Consider the following 16,608-nt stretch of genomic DNA (forward strand, 5'->3'; position numbering starts at 1 on the left):
ATGGAAGAAGGGATTAAAAAACATTTTAAAATCAAGGAATTTAAATAGCAATACTGACATTATTAGAAGTATTCCAGGGCTGTTCCAATTATTCCAAGTGTTAGAAACTCATACAAAACAACCATATTTAAGCTTGAAACAAAACACCTGAATCAAATTAGAAACAGGGCCATTTCTAGTTTAAAACACTTCCAGAATAGTCAGCAAAGCATCTGAATGCTGGTAAGGTTGGAACAGTCCATTGCAAACTTGAAACAACTATCTATATCTTGTGGCTTTTAAGTGCAAGATATGTCAAAATTCCACATGACTGGACTATTAAATTACTGTATCTTGAATCTTATACTCTCTTACTTGATAAACAATATCCATTTAACTAAATAGGATTTTTTTTTCATATAAGGCTATCACTTGCATATACTAGAAGAAATCAATAATTATATGCCATCTCATGTTTTACACTTGCCTTTCACTTTCACATACTGCAAATCTGGATTAACACACAGGGCTAAATTGCTAGGCAGAGTCCAAGGAGTTGTTGTCCAAGCAACAAGAGATATACTTTCATCATCTTCCAATGGAAAGGTGATAATAACTGAGGGGTCTTGAACATCCTTCAATATAAAAATTTGGGAAAGGTGAAGTCGAACAAAAAAATTATTTACACTTACAGAAATAACCAAGAAATAGTATTGTTACAAACAATAATATTTGCATTATTTATGACTATTCATGAATCACATCAAAGGCAAACAAAGTTTTCCAAAGTGCATTTAACTGATGGCCCTGTGATCAAATAAAAACCTTCTATGTTAATTATCTAAATATTGACAGAATTTTCAAATTGGAAGCAAAAATAATAATTTACTGTAAATTACAAGCACAGAAGTTTGCATTGATTTAAATCTGATCTACAACATAAACCCAAGAAATCTTAATGCAGTTTTAAAATCCTATGTACATTATCTAAACAGATTTTACAAACAATTTGTGTGTTTAATCCTTAATCAAAAATTGATCCACTTCAAATGATTATGTAAATAATTCCTACTATTGCAGAGTCCCTAGCAATTAAAATTGTGGTTTGGAAAACATTTTCTGAAATCTTAAAATGTTAAGAAAATATAGGCACCTCATAATGAATATAGATGCCATATACCAAGATTTAATAAAACCCCGAACTCTTGCTATGTTTTCTAATACATTTCTTTCACACATTTTATTTTTAAATTCCCAACTTGAGCTCAAAATCCACCAGATTTTTTTATCCCATAAATCCAATAGATCAACAAAAGAATTAAGAGATACTCCTTTCCTATTTCTAGCCACAAGATTAGCGAGAATAACATGTCTTCCAGCAATTTGCAATCTTACGCGGTAGGTCTTTCTTACAGATTTTTGTTATGTTGTATATGTTAGTTGTTTATATATTTGTATTTCCTTTTCTTATAATCTCAAGTGTTTCAAAGTAGGTGTCATATAAAATGTATGTATAAATAAGAGAATAAGTTCATTACAAAAGCAACAATGTTTTCCTTTTGCAAACTGCATGTGTTTTCTGTTCTCCTTGAACTAATGCAACACTAAGAAATCAAGTGCATGTTTCTCCTAAAAGATAATTTAAAATCTATTTAATCACAATAATTCAAAATTCTTCAAACTAAAATCTGCCAACGTAAAATTGGTGGAGGAAAAAAACATTTGGCCAAAAATCCAAATTTGTCCAGCATCTCTATCATTTATATCATATCTTAACTGTGGCCAAAATATAAGCACCAGAATTTTACAAAGGCAAAAATGTTTCATTGCATGCAAAATGTAAATCTATCACTTTTCTGTAACTCCTTTAAGCAGCTGTGACTTTTCTCAGACTTGCAAGCTGCAGTTATCAGGCAGGCTGCTCAGAGTCCCCTCGAACTGTGACATAGGCAACAAATTTAATAATATCTTTTTTAAAAAATCTAAGGTAAATGCATTTGGTTGCAGCAAGCCATGGCTTGTTTAAAACATCTGCCAAACAAGGGATAAGTATCATATTCACACATGACATTAAGGGGAGGGCAAGCAAGTTACATTTCAACTTCTGCAGTTGCAATGGTTCCTGAAAAGTAGGCATGTCAGCAGCTATTGCCAAAATTCCTTCTTCTACACCAAGGGTGTCAAACTCACGTTGTCACAGTAGCATTTTTTCCCTTTCGCTAAACCAGGCATGGGCATGGCCAGAGTGTGATGTATCCGGCCCGTGGGCTGTGAGTTTGACAACCCTGTTCTACACTTTTAAAAAAATGAAGAAGTCCTTTTCTCCTTTGAATTTTGTCATCTGGCTGATTCTTCCTGATTCTGGATATACATTTTTTTTAATCTCACCTTGATTTTATAACTAACTCAAGACAATGAATATACCTAATACTCCTCCTTCCTCCTATTTTCTCCACAACAACCCTGTGAGGTGAGTTGGGATGAGAGAGAGTGACTTGCCCCAAAGTCACTCAGCCGACTTTTATGCCTATGCAGAACTAGAACTTACATCTCCTGGTTTCTAGACTGGTACCTTAACCACGATACCAAACTAGCTCTCCATATGTTAACTTTGAGTAACTTTTATTTGAAACTGAAGCTATTCATGGAGAATTGAGGATTTCCTTAAGAGGTTTCTGTGAACTCAAAGCAAAATCAACAACCCAAACGCCAATATGCTTTTCTGGTTGTTATATGATTTCCAATTTTATGCGCTTCTCAACAATGCTGTAAGCTGTCAGCCACCTTGATTGATTTAAGAAACACTCAGATAGTTGGGCATTTGTTGGGCATACTGCACAGTAAATGCCACTTTTATTGCAATATCTATGAGCTACAGTATTTTTCTCTTTGCATGTCTCCTTCCAAAATAAGCCAGTTTTAAAGAACACAGAATATGTCAAAATAAGACAATAGTCATTTGTGCACATTGTATTCCAACAAAAGCCATTTTGAGAAGAAGAGGAAAAACCGAGAAGGCATTGAATAACTCATTTTGGGAAGGTCAAAGACATCACAAGCTTGTTGAATAACTCATTTTTCTATTTCATGGAAGAAAAACCTGGCAGCAATCAGGTGAGCCCTTTCTTCCCTTTTTTTTTCTTCTTTTCTTTCCCTCCAGGACTTGCTGAATTAGCTGGACTATATCTGTTCTCCAGTTATTACAAGAAAAGCCTTCCAGAGGTTGGTGGTGAGTATGTTAAGAGTTGTTGAGTATCTTTTTTAAGCAAATAAAATATTTCTTTTTTCCTCCCAAAGTTAATTGAAAAAAATGTTTAAGATATTCAGTTCAGGCACTATGAAGCATATAGGAACAGTTCACAGGAAATCTTATATTAAACAAACTTTGGTTGGTATACAGTCCTCACTGACCACTTGTTCAGTGACTATTTGAAGTTATGACAGAACTGAATGAGTAATGCTTACTCAGTCCATGAAGTTCCAGATGTACGTATTATGAATATTTGCAGACAACTTCCATGCGAAGAAAGGCAGATATTTATAGCTACCACGAGAGGATTCACAAAATGGCTGCCATGACAGGTAGCTTCTCACAACCACAGTTGTAAAGCTTGTTTCTCCTAGCACCTGTTTTAGCTTGTTATACTCTTTCTGTTCACCTTGTATTTATCTTTCTTCATAAATGAATAGGCATACTTCTAAACAAATCACGGGACTGTAGCACTTTAATAATGTTCTCTAATAAGGCCTGTGGGACTGGTAAGGAACCCAAAGGCATTGTTTTAAATAAAGGTGTAGCTAAACACTAGCATTTTAGTTCCAATATGCCATACCTGTATTCCCATTCAATTTTTTTTTTTTAAAGTAAGGCACAATGGCAGTTGCCACAGGCATAATGGTTCTCACACACAAGACTGCTAGCAATACCTTTAACTTAATTAAAGGTTCACAAAATCATAATAAAACCCCAACAGATATAACATAATGAACAAAACAAATAAAAGTAAAACATTAATAAACTAGAATTCCGAATATGGGAAAATATAAAGGCTTTGCATCAAATGAATAGCTGGAATAGTTTGAAACAGTCTTTAAGTCAGCACACAATTGGCAGTCACTGGTTTAAAATCTAAAGCCACACCTTACCTAAGATTAAACTGATGAAATGTTCTCCTCCTTCACTACTGCTTACCCATCAGAAGGAGCTCTAAGCTAGACATCAAATGTCTAAAGAAGGTGGTATGTTGAAGTACTTTCAAACAATGGCGGTCAGTTGTCACTTGTAATGCTTTCACAAGTCTGTTAAATTGAAATGAATATACTCTCCATCCTTACAAGGCTATTGAATATTTTCAAACTTATATGTGAGTTTGCCACTACACAGTTCTATCCAAGATATAAAGCACTGTACCTTATAATTCTGGTGAGACTCAAAGTTGGAAAGAGGTGTATTACATGCAGTTGAGAAGGGCATAACTTTAACTCCTCGGTATACCAATCCTTTGTCATATAGCTGTTTGAAAACCCACCTACAAAAACAACATAATTGAAGCATTCAAAACTAGAATGAGACTTGTCAGCTTAAAAGTAATAGAGAACATACAAAAGGCACACTCATAATCTCTTCCAAGAAACTTTCTCAACAGATTTAATGTGAAGATTTTCTTTAAAACTGTATCTTTCAGTTCAGCATCTTCACTCTGTGTGTGTGTGTGTGTGTGTGTGTGTGTGTGTGTGTGTGTGTGTGTGTGTATTATCTTCAGTATCATATCTTCACAGAAAGAAAAATCATAATATTAGGTATATAAGAGCCAGGCTGGTATAGTAGAGAAAGGCATTGGACCAGGAATGAGGAAACAGGTTCATGTACATCCAGGTCAGCCATGGAAACTATCCAGAGCACGGGTATGAAACTCGCGGTGTCATGTTGCCATCACATGACTTATCGTGACATTTTTTCCCTTTGTGGAGCTGGGGTGGAAGGGCCTGCACGTGACACATCCCTGCTTGACATTATGGCTGTGGTTTGCTCTCCCAGTTTGTTTCAATTTAGTTTCTGAACGTTTCGTTACCAAATTAGGTAACATCTTCAGGAGGATGTTCTTGTCCTATTCTCCTTTAGTTTATAAATGTCTTGTGTGCCAGTTTGGTCAGTTGGTCTTTAGCTCAGGCCATCTTCTCAGCACAAATGATTTCACAAGATTCTTATGGGGAAAAGCTGAGGGGAAACGGTGTGTTATGTATGCTACCCAGAATTTGGGAAGAAAAAATAGTATTGTATATAAATCTAACACAGGTTTAATATATTAATTTTGAAATATCTTAAATGAAAGTACGAATGCTATGAACAAGATATCACAGCAACATTTCTCATCTTACACTGACATGATTGTTGCTATGGTCAGGAAAGACTTTGTTTTTATGTCGGTTCTGTTAAAAAAAAGTGCCATTGTTGCTTTCAAATGTAAAAGCTTTTCTTCATTCTCAAGCTAATTCTGTAGCCTTTCATAGAAGTGTTGTCAAGTCCATGCCTATTTCAATTTTCTTCAAACCTCAACGTGAATCTCTTTGCAGAATTGCTACTTTGCTATCCATATCTCAACTTTCATTTCACCCTTATAATTTGTTTTCTGCTACCTTTTCTTCTTCTGGCTTGTTCTTCTTAAATAGAAAAGCATATTCCCACCTGCCCTCTGCAGCCATCCTAGAATGAATTAATGGTAAAGATAACCTGGCCAAATTTAAGGCAGCAGAGCACATTGTTAATAGGCCTCCAGTTACTATGTGAGGTAAGCTTGAAATGTGGCTTTTATTGCTGGCACACATAAAAATGATGAAAGAATCTGCATAAACCACTTTTAATAAGCATTAAACATTTCTCTGCATTTATTATTCAGATTTTATTTAACAGACGGAGCTGATAATGATGATGACTGCAACCATAGAAAACTAATTCAACTGTTTCTTCTCCTGGTGTAATGCTCCCAAAAATAGAGATCCTCCAAACTCAAATTGTGTTTCATTGGAATTTTTTTTCCCCTTAGGACCATAGCTGGAGAAATTAAATCCCCTTTCCATGACTGTTGTAATCCAGATAATGATAAGCCTCCTACTGTTTAATGCTATTTGCATTTAAAATGCTGCCCCCTAAAAGCACACCTGTTTTATATTTTGTTAATCACACTCTGCGGCAGTAAATTACCATTCCAAAGCAATTTAATCAACATAGTCCAATATGCATTTATGAAATATGAAGGTGATTTTATATCCCTTTTCCAAAGAATAGCTACTCAAGTTAAAATAAAGGCATAATATAATAGGACACTCACAGACTGAGCTCTTAGGAACGCATGAATTTAAATCGACTAGTCCCTCCTGTGGAATTTTTCTCCAAATACAAGGATATGAAATTCCACACCATTTTTTTCAATTATTTTAACATTTGAACTCACTTGTAATATAGTACATACTTATAACAATACCAGAATAAAGTCAGATTTGCAAAAACAGAGTTTTGCATAACTCCGACAAAGAGAGAGATATGTGAGCCAGTTTAATGTAGTTAAAGCACCAGGCTAGAAATTAGGAAACTAGGACCTCTAGTTCCATCTTAGGCTCAAGACAGGTTGATGAATTTGGGCCAGACACTGTCCTAGAAATGAAGCAAGGGCGAACCAATTCCAATATCTTGCTAAAAAGGGACTTGCCCAGGAAGGGAGCAGAAATCAACACAGACTCAAAAGTGGACACACACAGAGATATAGATATCTGTGCTTATCCCTGCAGTTTTCCTGGCATCATTTTTGGAGGTTTGCCATTACCTTCTTATTTGTTTTATTTTACAATTAGTTTGTTTATATATTAAACTTCTTAACTGGCCATCTCCCTCACAGAGAAGCTTTGGGAAGTATACAATTTAATCAATACAATAAAACATTGAAAATCGAATAATTTAAGATTAAAAAATTTTAAAAGGTAAAACAACATTATAAAATTGCAAGGAATGGAGATATCCAAGATGAGGAGATTGAGTTGTTAATACAGGCAGGGGGAGGTCCTCATGAGGCCAAACAGTCCCATGGATGTGTGGGCCCCTGTATCCCCCAAGCAAGGCTACACAGCTAGGTTTTGACCCCTTTATGGAAGGCCAAGAGATTTGTGGCTTTCCTCATATCTGAGGACAAGATGTTCTACAAAGCAGGGGCAGCAGCAAAAAAAGGCCATCTTCTTGACCCTGCCAGTCTGAATTCTCTGACTGACAGAGTCTGTAGCATGCCTTCCCTGCCTGAACAAGTGGGATGGACTGATGTAATGGGGCAAAGCCAGTTTGGTAGGTAACCTGGCCCAATGCCATATAGGGCTTTATAGGTAATGATCAACAACACTTTGAACTGGATTCTTCTGCTAATATTACTCCCCCTTAAAGGAAAAGTCATCAAGCAACCAGCCTCAGAACACAGCTGAGGGAGAAATTTGGCTTTAAAAGGCACATAAATACAACATAAACCCTTCAAGAAGTTAAATAATACCTACCAGACAGTTTCCATGAATTCTGGATACAGGGTTTTATAATCATTGTCAAAATCAATCCACCGCCCAAGTCTTGTAACACTGGCCTGAAAAGACATTAAATCACAGCTCAACACAGCATAGACATAGGATGCATGCTTAATTATTATTTTGTTTCTGTTAAACAAAAAGGGGGAGACCAATTTTATTTGGGAATAAAACAAAAATATTTTCAAGAACAACTTTGTTTTGAAATGTTAAAAAATAAATTCACAAAGTATGCAGTGTTTGTAGAATTATACTATATTGTAGCACAGTGGTTCCCAACCTTTTTTTCGCCCCGCACCCCTAAAGAAATTTCACTCGAACCTTGCACCCCCTGAAATTTAGACTTTAGGAACTACTTAACGCGTTAAATATATGGTAGGATTGAATCTTTTCAGCTATGTATGTGACGGCCACTAAATAACAATACTTAACTCTAAAATGAAAACAAAGTTAATCCATTGCAAAAGAAAATAAAAATGCCAACATATAGCCAATATCCTTTTACCTGGACTTTTCTCGCACCCCCTTGAATATCATCTTGCACCCCCAGGGGGTGTGAGCACCCCAGGTTGGGAACCCCTGCTGTAGCATAATTCTTCACAGAAGAACACAATGTTGCCCAATGCTCTTATTCCACTGAAACTATTACAAATAGCATTCTGATGCTATAATAATTAATACCCAACAATCAGACCTCAATGACACTGAACATGGATTTTTAACAACTGGGTAATTCTATGCAACCAGGTTTTTGGTTTCTTTTTTTTTTTTTTAAACAGTTTATTAGTTTTTACAATTAAAAACAACCAACGATACATACACAAATAAACGAGAGAAAAAAGAAGGAAGAAAAGAAAGAAAAGATTGAAAAGAAAGAAAAAAGAAAAAAAAAGAAGGAAGAAAAGTTAAAAGCATTCTTATTCGTATGGTTTCTGTCTTCATGTGTGTGTGCGCACACACACACCACGCACGCACGCATGCACAGGCGTGCATGCCTACACAATGTTTAAAATTTAGCAGCTTACAGTTAGCCACTTTTAAAACAGGGAGTACTACAAAAGTAATCAATCTCCTATTCAACATTAACAATTCATCCATCTTAAGCCATGCTTTTTGAATCAGCTAATAAACATCTAAAATAGGATAAAGAAAAGGAAAAAATCTGCAATAAACAGTATAAACAGCAATATTTTTCTTACTCTCCATTCTTGGGAATATCTCATCACAATTCCTCGACAGTTGCGATTATATTCTGCAATCCCCATTTTTGCAACATCTTCTGGTCCTTTGATGCCCAGTGCTTTGTCAATTTCATACTCCTAAGGAAATCAAATGCATTATTTCTTGCATGAAAGTCAGAATAATCAGATAAACAAACAGACATGGACACAATTAAGAGGTGGGGGAGAGGCAGAGGGAGAGAGAGATGTCCAACAGACAGTAAAACCTGGAAAATATAAACAAAACGTTTTTACTGCTTTTTGCAACAAAAAGGCTATAAATATACAGGCCAACTGGCACATAGTTTTTATCAAAGACTAAGCTATGTTCAGATTGCACAGAAGTTCTACAAAGCTGAAATAACTACAAAATCAAAATCAAAATCAAATTTGATTTTTCAATCCAAAGGTATTTAAAAGTGATATTTACACTCTAATAACAAATATATTGCAACAATGTCCTGAAATGGGTTTTTCATGTTTACAGTTTCTAGATTATTGAATTAAATTATTAAATTTTGTACTTCATTAACAAAGATATTTATATTACTTCAATCTAATTTTATAATTGCCTCTAGTCAACAATATATACAATGTCAACACAGTAGACTCTAACTCTAATAAACTCAATCTAGTATCCTAGATATAATGGTAAACCAGCCCACAATACAACATTCAACATGCAATATCTTATTCAGCAATCACTCCACTAATCTTCAGAGGCGTTCCAGAACAGTCAGGTATTTACAAGGTTTCAAAATGACAGAGGAGGCCAAATTCTTCTACAAAGGGAGCTTGCTTCTGGGTGCCCTCTCATCAGATATCCTTCTGCACGCATTAGTTGGGCAGATTCTATCCGAAATAGGCAGACTTGAAAATAAGCAAGTATCCAGGCCCCAAACTGTCTTCCCCATGATTTGTTGTTGGAAGCTGGCAGAAAGCTGCAAGGAGGTCCCATGATCCTCATTTAATGACAACAATAGGGATTACTGGGATTGCTGTTACTTAGGGCAGGCTTTTTATGACCATATTGCTTAGCCACAAAAATTCCAGTTTCAATTACTGTCAAGCGAGGACTACTTGTAGAGCTTAATAACAAACCACCCTCTTCATGTCACCTCTATATATTATTTACATAATATATAAGCCGCCTGGCAAAGCCAAGGGAAATCATCAATACCACGAAAAAGCAAAAATTAGAATATTTTGGAGATGTGACACCCAGAAAAATACGGCATACTTCACCTAATCCTCCAAGGAAAGACTGAAGGCAAACAAGGTAGAAGAACAAAATCGTGACTTCAAAATCTAAGGGACTGGTTTGGACAAAACTCAACAGAATTTTTTGTTGATAAAAATAGGATCGCCAATATGATCGTCAATGTCCAATGACGGATGTGGCACAAGAAGAAGATATATGTACAACTTTATTGTATACATATATTCTCTGAATATATACAAACTATGTGAACAAGTACCATGGTTACAATACTGACCAGTCATAAGCAGAATACAAATCATGGGTGGAATGGATTCCCACTACTTCACCTGAACATTCCCTAAATTCCTTACAGATACCCCTAAATATAAGCAGAAAGTTGGAAAAATCTCAGGCTTAGATAGTAACACTTAGGCATAGTGGGTAGGAGGGTAAAGGAATATTAGGGTCAGAAAAGCAGTGAAAATGTTACCCAGTCTGGTAATTAAATGTCTGCAAGCAAACAAGCTCAGAAAGCACCACTCCACAAAGTCGTAAAAGCCCAATCATGAAGACTTGGATGTAGTTGATCCTTCAGATGTTATTTTTGAAGCACTAATTGTAAAAATATTCCAAAGAAGTCCTTTAAAAGATTCATTTTTTCCAAACTATAAAATTATTTGAAGAACCAAACTCTGACTGAACTGGCTCCAGTTGGTTGGGTTGCCTTTGCTATTTTTATAGATTATAAAATTCAAATCAAGGCAATTAAGTCACCTTTTTTGTGATGAAAACAACTCAGAGCAGTGATCTCTATCAGTGTAGTTGCAAAGCTTGCATCAGTTGACAGTGGATAACCAAACCAATAATACATAGAAACAAACATACCACAGGCAAACCATGGCAATCCCAGCCAAATCTTCTGTCAACGTGAAACCCACTCTGATGAGCAAATCTAGTTACTATGTCTTTAATGGTTCCTGCAAGTATGTGGCCATAATGCGGAAGCCCTGTGGCAAATGGAGGACCATCATAGAAAGTAAACCTAGGAAACAAAAACAATGCATAGAATTTAAAAGCACAAGATCCATCACATTATAATCAGCTTTTTGATTATTTGAAGTTTTTGGTTTTTGAGAACACTATACAGAGAGAGAGATAGGGAGGGAGTTGTAGCACACAATTCAGATATCAAGTTTCAAAAGAAAAGACCTATGAATAGGGATAATAACTGTGGTCTGTTTATAAGAATTATGGAAATCCAAGGAATGTACTATCTTACCTGGGTCTATTTTTTGACTGCTTGAGACATTCTTGAAAGCAATTAAGTGTGTTCCAAAGCTGCAGTATTTTCTCTTCTTCCTCTGGAAAGTTTATGTTCTCTGGGACTTGCTGAATCATCCTCTTCCTAACCAAAACAAAGCAATACTCAAAAAATTAAAATATCACTATATAATTTCTTCATGTCAAGTAAATTGACAATAATTCAGAGAATAATTCAGACATGTATTTAAAAATGCTGCATCACATGTCTAGTCCTACTGTATATGGAATTAATTATTGACTATTTGCTCAATTATGTTTCTCCTTAATGTTTAGGACTGCAATTCCTAAAGTGGGCAAAATGAGCTAGCATTAATAGTTTTCTGATTAAATATTATAAGCAAAAAAGCATGACTGCTTAAGACAACAATGCTGGTTGTATGTTACAAGGACTCTGCTGGCAATCTATTTGCATATACTGTAATACAAAGCCAGCATTATTCATTGTAAATATGCACCATTCCATTCAGAATCTTTGAATTGTTATGAATGAACAAGTGCACTGTTGCATGCTGCATGTCACTCCAACTTGGCTTGTCTAGGAACGCAACCTACACGCAATAGTCTGCCCATCTAATGATTCTATGAAGGTCTAGAGCTCCATCCTCATATGTTGCTAGATGCTGAAATAATTTGCCACCATTTATTACCAACATGTTCAGATAGGTTGCTGCCATAGGTTCCCCCCCAAATGAATGCTCAAGCTGTTCACCAGTTTTTTAGCATGACACCACATGCTGAAAATTAGCTACAGTAGGTCCCTCCACTTCTACTGATCCCCTCCCCCCAACAAAAACAAGTCCAGGTATCAGCTGCACATTTCAGTGCTAAATAAAACCAGGAAATCTTAAGCATTTTTAAAAAAAATACAAACTAGAATTCCAAGCCTGTCACTTGCCAGAAATTGGAAGCAATAGCCAAAGGCTGACTTTATATTCCAACTTCTTAGAAAACAATGAGCCAAGGATTCAAGCTGAATGCCAAACGTATCACAAAGCAGCAATGGAAATTTCCTGTTTTATTTGACTATTACCATCAGCAAGAGAAAAAGACCAAACAAATGCAATCATTTGGCACACCAAAGCATACTTGCACAGGCTTTAGCACTGCACACCAAAGCACACATGATGCAGATATTCTTCCGGCAGCACTCCTTCATTATAGTTTTTAGATATACTGGTTTGGTCTCAAATATCCCTATGTATCCCTTTCTGGGGAAAAAAAAAAGCAAAAAAACTAAACACACACAGGCACAGCTCTTAAGTGATTCACTGTTCTTGCCTCAGTAAAGAACTGCACCTGTAGCAGGAAAGCAATGTAACAATGACCGGGCTATGGAAGCTGCAAAAATATCAGACTCCATGCATATGCCAGAGTATTTATTTTTGGCCCATTTCTATCAACTGAAACACTGCACTGGGATAACAGTATTCAGTAACCACGGGGCACATATTTTAAATATAATAAAGATCAATGCAATGCAATACAGAACCATAAGTTCAGAAGCAATTATCTTGTATTATTTTATACTGAGTGGAATATTTAACTTGACATTTGGTGTATGGGCATGGATGAGCCGTGGATCCGTTAACCCTTGCGCCACTTTTGCCCGATCTGATGCGTCAGAATTTAATACTCAGCCATTTTCCATCGGCACGATTATAGAAGCAGGAGTCGATTTAAGATAGCCGAAGGTTACTGCTGTGTTGGATTCTCAAGGAGGACTGACACTTGAGCTTTCCTCCAAAACTGCATGAAGGCGCGTGTTCGAATTTTTCTACTAACTCCGGAGCCAGCGCCCCGGAGCACAATCCTCAATCAGCAGTTTTCAAACCTACCTTGCGACAAGGGGCTTTCCTAGCAGACGACCCACAATAAAAGAAAGAAGCCGCCGCCCCCTTTCCCCGCCCACGCCCACTCCTCTCTTTCTGCTTCCCTCACACGCTCCTCCAATAAGACACCGACGGCCTCACCTGCTTCTAGGCGCAGCAGCTGCAGCCCGCGCGACCGGCTAAGAAATGATGCAACCCCAGAGCAAGAGAAAGCATGACAGGAAGTCGAAAAAGAAATCCACCACCTACCCACCCGCGGCTGCTCCGATCTCTCCCCACCATAGGCTGCAAATAAGGCGGCCCCGGATTGGGTAGGACACGCCCGTTCCCTCCTCCGCCAAGCAATTGTTTAATTCCTCTCTCGATCACAAGGGGAAGGACGTCAAACGGCGGCTCAAGGCCTCGGCTGCTGCCTTCCGTGTTGGTCGCCGAGGAAAACCGGTTCGCGTTGAAGAGGAGGCACGGAGGGGGGCCGCGTCTGCCGGAGGCGCGTTAAAAGAAGCGGCGAGGAACGCGGCGAATGGAAGCTGGAGAATGTAGAGATTGTCAGTCATCCAGCACCCCAAAGGTGCTTTTTCAGGGGGCAACTGGACATTGTCAGTCATCCAGCACCCCAAAGGTGCTTTTTCAGGGGGCAACTGGACATTCTTGTTCTTCCATTTACTTGACATGCAGAGGGGAGTCCAGAGGGGGAGTCCAGTTGCCTGCCAAAAAAACCATATATTTGGAACCACGGAGACATTGGGAACGTTCGGTTACATCATTTCACAATCATGATTACTAGTGTGATCCAGTGATATAACTCTTAAATTCAGAGGTGTATCCCAAATGCCTCCAAGAGAGAAAAAAAATTGTATTTGCACTTCACTGGAAGAATGCAGATAGTCCTCAACTTACAAGTTTGTTTAAGTGACCGTTTGATGTTGGAAAAAAAGTGACTTATGACCATTTTTCACACAACCTTTGCCGTATTCCCATGGTCATGTGATCAAAATTCAGATATTCAGCTACTGAGTCATATTGATGATGGTGGTGATGTCCCAGGTTCATGTCCCTTTTGTGACCTGACAAAAGTCAACGAGAAAACCAGATTCACTTAATATCCATGTTACTAACTTGACAATTGAAGTGATTCATTTAACAACAGTGGCAAGAAATGTAAAATGGAGCAAAGTTCACTTGACAAATGTCTCACTTAGCAACAGAAATTTGGGGCTCATTTGTGGTCGTAAGTCAAGGACTACCTGTATAAGTGTCCATTTTCTGTTTGGTATTCAGAGAAGTTGACATTCCAGTTTCCACAATAAAACATAAGCTGCAAAAGAAAATAACACTAAGAGGGAATCTGCCATATAGAAGTGATCAACATACAGGGAGGCTGTACTTTCCTTTGTACCAATTTTTGGACCAAAAACATTTAGCTATTCAAAAAAAAAACTTTTGTTTCAACTACCATCAAATGAAATGAAAACACATTTTTGTCTTTTCTTCAGTGTGATTACCTGAGTAAAGAAGTTCATTGCATCACATACTTATCTAGGGTTCTTAACTATAGTTTGTTTCAATTAACCCAGTTTTAGGCTAGCATATTATCTTGAATCATAAACTAGCCAAACAAGCTTCTCTTGCTCAAGACACAGACAAAAATGTGGTTCAACTACTGTACTTTATGATTCAGTGTTTCCTTTAGTGTCAGTGTTTACTTCCAACCACTAAAGCTCAATTTGTTTTTGTTTTTAAAGCACTGTACTGAGATTTGGGGGGAGGGGATCATCTCTCCTAGAATATAACACTTATTTGACTGGGAATGCAAACAATATTGTAGAGAATTTAACTGTCAGCATGAAGTACTGGAGGAAACTTGGCAAATAAAAAATAAATTGAGCCCTTTTTATTTTTATAATTCATCTGACACCCTTTAAACTAGGCTTTTGCTGAATATATTTGCTACCTTTTTCTGATTTCTTTACACTAACCTTTCTTTAATACTTGCTGGAGCAAGCATTCTATAAGTTAAATTGGCACTTGGCATTGTTCAGAAATAAACTTCCGAACGTATATCTCTCCCTGCACTACACCCCAGCCGATTGTTCTAAAGTTTATTTTATCAGGATTAGGTGACTTACTAAAAGATTTAAAAGTAAACCCAAAAAATGAAATTCAATGGTGGAAAAAGTAAGGTTAGGCAAGAAAAACATTTAGGCAAGAAAAACCAAATGCACAGGTGCAGTATATGTGGTACCTTGCTCAATAATAGTAATTGTGAGAGGGATCTTAGAGTCCTAGTGGACAGTCATTTAAATATGAGCCAGCAATGTCCTTCAGCTGCCAAAAGAGCCAACACAATTCTAGGCTGCATAAACAGAGGGATAAAATCAAGATCATGTGATGTGTTAATACCACTTTAAAATGCCTTGGTAAGGCCACACTTGGAATACTGCATTCAGTTTTGGTCGCCATGATGTAAAAAAGATGTGGAGACTCTAGCAAATGCAGAGAAGAGCATCAAAGTTTATTAGGAGACTGGAGACTAAAACATATAAAGAATGGTTACTGGAATTGGGTATGTTTAGTTTGATGAAAAGGACTAGAGGTCAAGCTATTCTCCAAGGCACCTGAGGGCAGGACAAGAAGCAATGGGTGGAAAATAATCAAGGAGAGAAGCAACTTAGAACTAAGAAGAAATTTCCTGACAACAATTAATTAATTAGTGGAACATCTTGCCTCCAGAAGTTGTGAATGCTCCCACATTGGAAGTTTTTTTTTTTAAATAACCATTTGTCTGAAGTGGTGTAGGATTTCCTGCCTAGGCAGGGGATTGAACTAGAAGACCTCCAAAGTCCCTTCCAACTCTGTTATTCTATTCTAAACTGCATTACTGGATGTGTGTCTATTATTGCCATTAGAACATTTCTTTTTCTGTATGCTTACATATACATGGAACTATCAATAGAGGGTGCATTCTGAAGAGTTGCTATGTGCTACCGTCACTCATCTTAAGAGTTAACATTTGATTATATTAGTATATTTGCCTGCCATAAACTTATATCTCAGCACTTCCTGATCTTAATTTCTCATTTCAGGACAAGGAAGTCTTGAAATCATAGAATTATTTCTATGTGCAATATTTTCAAAATATTTAGTTCTAAAAATATTTTTGTTTCGAATGCTATCATCACAATTCAATTACAATAAAAACAATTGTCTCCTTTAAGGAATGGGGAAAGGGTGATTAATGAGATGGGCATGGTTAACATTTTAATGGTAAGGTGGAGCAGCATTTGGAGCAAGTGTTCACCTATCAGCAGGTGGATATTAAATTTGGCTTTTCCTAAGCTGCTGCAGGAAGATGCACTTCTCTAAGGTGTTATGGGTGTGTATTAAAGCACTCCATGCTTCCTTTCTTCAAATTCAGATTGCTGCCCAACCAAAATGGTTTACTATGACACTCAAGACTATACCTTAACTACTATATCTCCCAAGCCAATGGTACAAATTT

General features: G+C 37.0%; 1 protein-coding gene and 1 non-coding gene across 4 annotated transcripts in view; both read right to left on the minus strand.

Moving 5' to 3' along the window:
• IARS1 (isoleucyl-tRNA synthetase 1) overlaps positions 1–13,452 on the minus strand; it is a 79,822-nt gene extending 66,370 nt beyond the window's left edge. For 2 of the 3 annotated variants that reach the window (XR_015747528.1, XM_087954877.1), the window contains exons 1-7: positions 13,251–13,452; positions 11,237–11,362; positions 10,843–10,999; positions 8,736–8,855; positions 7,513–7,595; positions 4,391–4,508; positions 467–614 (exon numbers count right to left, since the gene is read on the minus strand). Coding sequence is in view for 2 of the 3 variants with exons in the window: in XM_087954877.1 (XP_087811003.1) it covers positions 467–614; positions 4,391–4,508; positions 7,513–7,595; positions 8,736–8,855; positions 10,843–10,999; positions 11,237–11,355 (745 nt within the window). In the remaining variant the exon portion in view is untranslated. The remainder of the gene's footprint in view (positions 1–466; positions 615–4,390; positions 4,509–7,512; positions 7,596–8,735; positions 8,856–10,842; positions 11,000–11,236; positions 11,363–13,250) is intronic. The other variant, XM_087954878.1, reaches the window with a different exon arrangement.
• LOC113420590 (small nucleolar RNA SNORA84) lies at positions 12,591–12,724 on the minus strand. The gene has a single exon (XR_003372075.2). It is a non-coding gene; the product is annotated as a small nucleolar RNA SNORA84 (small nucleolar RNA).
• Positions 13,453–16,608: the final 3,156 nt, after the last annotated feature.

The sequence above is a fragment of the Notechis scutatus genome, chromosome 2 (genome assembly GCF_049901735.1).
Source record: "Notechis scutatus isolate UNSWTSFEM ecotype Mainland chromosome 2, rNotScu1.2, whole genome shotgun sequence".
NCBI lineage: Eukaryota > Metazoa > Chordata > Lepidosauria > Squamata > Elapidae > Notechis > Notechis scutatus.